Genomic DNA, 7,696 nt, shown 5'->3' with positions numbered 1-7,696 from the left:
GGACATAGTAAAAGGCAAGTTTCTAACTTCATTTAAACTTGTAGACTTTCACGTTTTACATAGATCATTTAACTCCTAGATAAATCATGCAAAATTGTACTGTCAGACAAATTTTAAAATTCTATAAATAAACTAAAACACCATTCTATAACCTGTCCAGGTATCCACAGATAAGAGAAGAAAGGTGACTCAAAATAAGGAGACAATGACACACTTTGACAGAAATAGATCTATGTTTAAGAAATAATAAATAGTATTGCTTTTAAAAGAGAATATAAAGGAGAATAAATAGAAGCAAGATTTCTTCACTATATGTGCTGCTCTACAAGGAACCGTTTCTCTGTCATGCATGAATTAAAATTGACTCTTAGTCAAAACTATTCTATATTTTTCTTCACTATGCTAGAGCTGAGCCTTCTGAAATTACATTTTTACATGCCAGCCAGTTTAGTATTTGATCCCATCAATATCCAGTGCTTCTGCCAGAATTTTTTAAACCATATCTAAAAATGCAAGGAAATAAATTGAAGTTAAATGAAAATGATATGCATTCTTGACATCAATTTAATCACACGCAATGTAAAGCAGCAAGTATACCACTCCCACATGTTCCATTAGGTACTATGTAAAGAGCCACAAACTAGAGTTGAAAATGTGTGCCTTGTCTTTGCACACATGTAGAATTGTGTACTGACCCAGTACACAATTTCCCACGGTGGAAAGTGCAGGGGCGAGGAAAACCCTCACCACACCAGCTGGCAGCCAGAAAACAGGATGTCTTTGTCCACTATGTGTTGCCATAAGAAAGAACCAAGGCTAGTATAAGACAGTTTGGGTCTTAACTATCCCCAGAAAGTCACCTATGTTGATAGGTACAGCTTTGGAATCTGATCGGATCATGACAATGGATTCATACACTGATGTGCTCAGTACCTAACATGCCATTGGAAGGCAGTGCCTGCTGGGAGGTGGTTCATGGAGGATGTGAGCTGGAAGGAGGAACTCTTCTTGTTGTATATACTCCTCTCTGTCTCTGCATCCTGGTTGCCACGGGATGAGCCGTCACCATCCCCTAGGCCTTTCCACCATGCTGTTTCTGCTTTGGATCCAGTCAACTTTGGACTGAACACACTGGAAACTGTGAGCCACATAAACTGCCTTTTGAGCTGCATGAATCAGGTGTTTTGTCCCAATGATAGGGAAGGAATGAATGTAATTAGATACTAAATAAAGGAAACGGGTTTGTTTACTTACTTCTTTTTTGGTGGCTGAGATATGAAGATTGGGCAGCCCCAGACATCAGCCTCTCATGAAGGCATCCTGGGTTATACCACAACAGGTTAGAAAAACTGAAAGGGAAACAAGTGCGTGGAGAAAGGACACACAAGGGAACACACTTGCTTTACAACTGTGTGCGCTTACAGGAAGAACTCACTGCAATAAACCAGCACTAAACCCCCCATCAGGATGGTGTCCTCAGAAGCTACTTGCCTCCCCTGGTTTCTGCCCCTTAAATGTCCGCTACTTCTCAACATCCCCTCACAGGAGACCAAACTTCCAGCACATGAGCATTTGGGGGACAGATTCAGACCAAATCCTAGCATAGAGCTGTGACATTGAAACCCAGTCAGTAGCATGCTCCACCTGTTAAATTTATTGACAGCAATGTGAACATGGGACACTTGAGGACCATTTGTGTGATAACAACAGGATTCAGGATTGATGCCAGTTGTACGGAACAAGGATGTGACACTATGGCTGAAATATATCTTATCCTTGTCCTCTGATGTTGCCTTAATATTTTAAATATCCAAGTATCATTTTACAACCTCACATTAAATTTCTGTATCCTTAAAAGTCTTTCTATGAATTTCTAGAATCACTTTCTGTTACTTGTCAATCTTGACACAGTGTTTTTCCTCTGTACTAAACTTAATAATGGATTAACTGGTGAGTACTTATCTACAAAAAAATCAACATCTAAGTTAGAAACATGAATAATTGTTGAAAAAGTAGAGTGTTTGACAATTAATAATTGAAAATAAAGGTTTTCCTAACTTATTCTGCATCTTGTTTTTCAAAGGAATGAATCCAGCTTCCTATTGTGACAATCAATGTCATTAATTGCATTCCTAATAATGAATTTTCTTTCATGGAACATTAACCTCATCTGCTACAATTATGTTGATTTTCAGTTCAAATTATGAGAGGTAAATTGAACACAAAATATACAATTATAAAAATTATAAGGAACGCATAACCAGCTGTATTGCTTAACTTAAGGTACATTCAAATCAAATGCTCATGATGAATTTTGGTAACAAAACATGGATGGCACTTTGGAACCCAGATAAATTAAGTATAGCATTAATTTTATTCACTTTGGGCTCTAGGTTCCATGATACATGATTAGGATAAAAGCTTAGTAGAAGAGAATTAACAAAAAAGAAATGTGTCATACAGTGTTCACTGTCTATCTGCTCGACACTCAGGTCTCCTGTGTATCTCCAGGGTTAGAAACCCACTACCAGCAGTAACATTGCAATCCTTTGATAAAATGACAAGTAATTTACATGATTTTTGTCCTGAAAATTCTTGAAGTCTGATATGAACTACAAGATGATTTTATAGTCACACTGAAGATGATGTGCACATTGTTACTCAAGCATCATAAGATGGTTTAAGAGGCTAAAAGTCTCAATAGAGAAAATAAGGCTTCACTAGGAGACTGACAAAGAAAGAAGATTAATTGAACAAAGAGGTAACTCTGTGTGTCTGAGGAGGAATATAGGACAGTGATTGGGAGTGTTCTAGAAGGAATAACATAAGAAAATGACCAAAAGTAACAGAGCACAATGCATCCAGGGAGAGCAAACTTTAAATTTGCTCCAGAGTTAATTTTATTTGGAGAACTCTTTGTGAGTATAAAGTGATTAATATTACTGGAAGTATATGGCTTCAATAAGTATTTCTTGATGAGTAAATTGATTTCAACACTCAAGAAAAGACATACGAATTTCTCTAATGTTGCTGGCCTTTGGTACACATCTGCTAAACTGTCATTCAAAGTAAGAAAATGAGATAGATAAGAAATTAAATACTAAAAAGAAATGTCTATTTTGTTCATAAAATTAAGTGTCAAAAACATCTCTCATGTACAGAACTGAACAAAAAGCACTGTAGGGAAGGAGACTGGGACCAAGTAATTCAGACTTGTACTGGTGAATTTCTGGGCACCCTTTGAATGTTTTCTCATATATACACGCACTATCACACAGGCATAAAGTTTCTGCTCTCCCTCAACACCAGGGCAATGATCAGATATTTGCTGACTTGTCCTGCACTGTAAGACAAGGCCAGAGCGCTCCAAACTTGAGTATCCTGAAAGCTGATGATGACAAAAGAGAAATACACGTGGCAAAAGATAGAGACGAACGGACTGGGGATTTAGCTCAGTGGCATAAGCGCCTGCCTTGCCAGCAAGCAGTCGTGAGTTCGATCTCTGGTACCAATAAAAAGGAAAAAGACAAAAAAAAAAAAAAAATGAGAGACGAGAGGAAGAGAGGACAGAGAAAGTGGGAAGAAGAGGGAGAGAGAGAGTGCCAGATGAAAGCTAGACCCTTTTAGGACTTCAACTTTGATGTCCATAGCATCGCTTCCCACAGTCTACTGGTTGGAGAAGATCCAAGACTCTGCCTAGAGTCAGAAGTAGGAAAGAAAGACTCTTCCCTTGCTCGGAAGGTTGTCAGTCCTTCTACACCATGTGCGTGTGGGATGCACGTCCTGTGTTAGTGAGTGTGTGCTGTGTGGCCATCGTTGTAAAATGCAATCTGCCTCAAGCACACACATTCTATGCTTGTCATAAACAGAATGTACTATTGGAAAACAACCAGCATGATGCCAGGGATTCTGTAGTTGCTCTGTGTGCATTAATTCTCTTTCCTCCTTTATATAAGAAAAATGCAAGTTTTTATTTTAAGAGACACAAAAGGGATGGGACATGAAAACAGTTGTTTTTCTTGCATGTTCTGCAGTATTAAGTTGTTTTCAGGTCACTTTCTAAATGTGGGAACTATGGCTCAAAGATGTTTAGTAATTTTAGCCTTAAACTAGTTTGGTAGGATTATGTTTCTGTTTTCCACTTAGGCTTTAAATACAGTTTTTATTTAAATGTAAGATAAAGACACCTAGCTTGATAAACCTTTGCCTACCTAGATAGCTCTGAGTAACAGAATGGGAACATTACCCTCTCAGAAGCAGAACTAGAACCTCAATGCACCCTTCAGGTTTCAGTCAATCCCTAGCCTTTGGCTGCCCAGCAGAGAAACATTGCTGACCTCTAACACCACAGGTGAGTTTTCCTGATTTTAAGCTTTACATAGGTGGATCACAAGACGTGAACTCTTCTGCTTGGTGTCTTTCACTCCACTTAGCTGATAACATCAGGGAAATAAACTTTCATGGCTAAAGAGAATTTTATCTTATTAATATGCTACTGTTCCTTATCAATCTATGCACTCATTTTTACTGAGACTATATCCATCTAGCAATGAAATGCTGATTCAAAATATATATAATATGTCCCAGTTTGTTAAATAGTGCCAACAAGGTTAGTGAACCAATGTACAGTCAGGCACTGTACTAATTTTATTCCTGGTACCAATGTAATTTCTCTTCATTTTTCCTTTTCTCACCTCTTTTAAGTAAGTAATTACAGTTTGTATTTCTTTATTTAGGGTTTGTGGCTATGTTTAAAATAAGAAGCAGCTTGGAGTTTCAGTTCTATTTTTGAAGGCGAGGTCTAACGAAGAGATCATACTAGGTGTGCAGGAGGGGTATGTTCAGTTATGTAGGATTTTGAGGGTAAATAAGGTCAAAAAAATACTAAGAGATGAGAGGTGGATGCTAGTGAGTCTAGGAGACCACGGGGCCAAAGTGGACTTGAATAACTTCTGATGCCCTTTTTAGTAGGGCTGTCATAATATTTGTAATTCTGATCCAGGTACTCTTGAGAGTGAAAATGTATGCTGTTAATAATTAAACAAGGATCACAGAGGTGATTCAGGACAGTCCAGGCAAACTGGGATGACTCAAGTTGCCTCAGTGGAAGCTTACAAATGCAGATGCTAACATGTTCCTGAGATTTTCCTGGAATGCGTTGTAGTGATATGAAGAACAGCACTGCCATCTGAAGAAGGACAGGAGAAATCCTCTGGTACATTTCCAAGTGTTCCCAAACCCTGTGTGTCTGCAGAACCACCCCATGCTTCCCTACATGAGCAGCCTAATAGTTTAATCTCCTCACATGTAGTCAAGGCTTCTCTGTTGCCTTTAGCACAGTTGAGATTAAGTGGTGTTTGTAGCTGCTGGGGCATCTCACTGTTCTGAGCACCTCATGGTCCTCAAAGCATTTTGGTATGGGTACTGTCTGAGTACCTACATCCTTCATCCAATCTTGTTCTGGTGTTTGTCCTCTCAAAGTTTCCTGTAAGAATTTGGAAATGATGGGGAAAAAAAATGGGGGCATTTTGCATTCATATGATACTGAGGCTCCCACAGTGAATGAAAAGGAAAATGAGCCCTCAATCACAGCATTAAATGATGAGAAATCCATAGAGTAAAGGACAAATTTGAGTAGAATGCAAGTTTCCAAGATGCAACATGAATATTTATGCAGGCTGTTGATAATCGTAGTGTAATGTCTTCCCTTGAGAGACAAAATTCAGAAAAAATCCCTTGGGTAAATGATGTAATCAGGTCCTTGAAACTGTCAAGCTGGTTTAAATTCTCTGGGACAGAAACGCTGAGGTTCCAGTCAATAGGGTTGCTATTTTTTTTTTTCCTCCTGATGTCAGTGGAGACCACCTGGGAAATTCCACAAGCAGAAACCTTTGCTGTGCCTGCAGCACCCTGGATCTGTCACAGCTCTGATTCCCACCACCAAAGGCATCAGAAGAGTCACAAAACAAGGATGTTGTTCTGTGCTCTTCCAGCTCTCAGAAGAACCAGGGAGAGAGAAGACAGAGGTCAGAATTCCACTTATCCTGATGCTTTTCCTCTAAACACATATTCCAGGGCTCATGGAAGTGTAGAACCCTTCCCTGACCTCACTGACTCTGAGGTGAACTGAACCAAAGAGGCTCAGAGAAGGAAGGTGGAGTGCGCAGAGCCAGCGGGGACACTCTTAACTTTGAGCTTCCTCCAAAGGTGGGAACCCCATATGTGGCTGGGAGAGGAAGGCAGAGAGTGAAATGACACCATATTGGACATAAGAACTTGTGTCTGTGAGTCCTTCTGCAGCCAACTGAGGTAGGCTGAGCCTTCATCTCTCAAGTGGGGCAAAAGCCACACTGCCCACACTACCAGACGAGGGCATTCACTCACTGACTTACTCTCCAGAGCCTCTTTCTTTGTTCGTGTCTATTCCTGTCTCTACTTCTGTGTTTTTCTTTCTTTCCCCCAGACAACTTGCCAGAAGAGAATGACACCGAGAAACAGCTCCTCAGTGACAGAGTTTATCCTCTTGGGATTATCAGCCCAGCCAGCACTGCGGCTCCCCCTCTTCTTCCTGTTCCTGGGGATCTATGTGCTCACCATGCTGGGCAACTTGGGCTTGAGCACCATCATTGGGCTCAGTGCCAGCCTCCACACTCCCATGTACTTTTTTCTCTTCAACTTGTCCATTTTAGACTTTTGCTATTCTTGTGTGTTTACCCCCAAGATGCTGAATGGGTTTTTGTCAGAGAATATCATCTCTTATGTGGGATGCATGACTCAAATGTTCTTCTTCTGCTCCTTAGTTCAATCAGAGTGCTGCGTCTTGGTATCAATGGCCTATGACCGGTATGTGGCCATCTGCAGCCCTCTGCTTTACTCAGTGACCATGTCCCCTCGGGTCTGTTCTATGCTGATGCTTGGTTCCTATGTGACAGGCTTTTCTGGGGCCACGGCCCACACTGTGAGCATGCTGAGACTCACCTTCTGTGACTCCAGGGCCATCCACCATTACCTCTGTGAGGTCCTCCCCCTGCTGCAGCTCTCCTGCTCCAGCACCTATGTCAATGAGCTTGTTTTTTTCATTTTTGTAGGAGGGCTTATCATAGCATCCAGTGTCAGTATCTTCATCTCCTATGCTTTGATTCTTTCCAACATACTTCGGATTCCTTCTACTGAAGGCAGATCTAAAGCCTTCAGTACATGTGGCTTCCATCTCACTGCTGTGACTCTGTTTTTTGGGTCAGGGGCATTTGCATATTTAACAACTTCTTCTGAATCAGTGGAACAAGGACAGTTTGCTGCAGTCTTTTATACCAATGTGGTTCCCATGCTTAACCCTTTGATTTACAGTTTGAGGAATAAAGATGTTAAACTTGCCATTAACAAAATGCTGAAGAAAGTGCTGCTCTAGTGGGTCTGACTTCCCAGTAAGCTCACTACTTCCCAGTAAGAATCATACTCAGGGAATGTTTCATCTGTAACAGGAGCTGTTGAAACCTTTTTTTCCTCAAACCAGTTTTTCTTTTCAATTTAAAAAAATCAGAGACTTTTGCCTGTATTTTCTGCATCATTGACAATATTGTATCATTTAAATTAGCTGATTGGATGCAACTGTTTATCTATTAATTTCCCATTGCTTATTGGACCCCATGTTAGATCCAAGAGTAAAATAATCTGAAGCTCCATGTGTACTAATATT

General features: G+C 40.3%; 1 protein-coding gene across 1 annotated transcript; it reads left to right on the top strand.

The window, feature by feature from the left end:
- The first annotated feature begins 6,478 nt into the window (after positions 1-6,478).
- LOC100727131 (olfactory receptor 8B4-like) lies at positions 6,479-7,408 on the top strand. Its single transcript, XM_003472605.3, has one exon. It carries the CDS (start codon positions 6,482-6,484, stop codon positions 7,406-7,408), a length of 927 nt encoding a protein of 308 aa, XP_003472653.2. The 5' UTR covers positions 6,479-6,481.
- The last annotated feature ends 288 nt before the right edge of the window (positions 7,409-7,696 follow it).

This window comes from Cavia porcellus, unplaced genomic scaffold, assembly GCF_034190915.1.
Source record: "Cavia porcellus strain 051 isolate PalLab524CR breed Dunkin Hartley unplaced genomic scaffold, mCavPor4.1 scaffold_9, whole genome shotgun sequence".
Lineage (NCBI taxonomy): Eukaryota > Metazoa > Chordata > Mammalia > Rodentia > Caviidae > Cavia > Cavia porcellus.
This window is presented reverse-complemented; position numbering and strand designations above follow the sequence as displayed.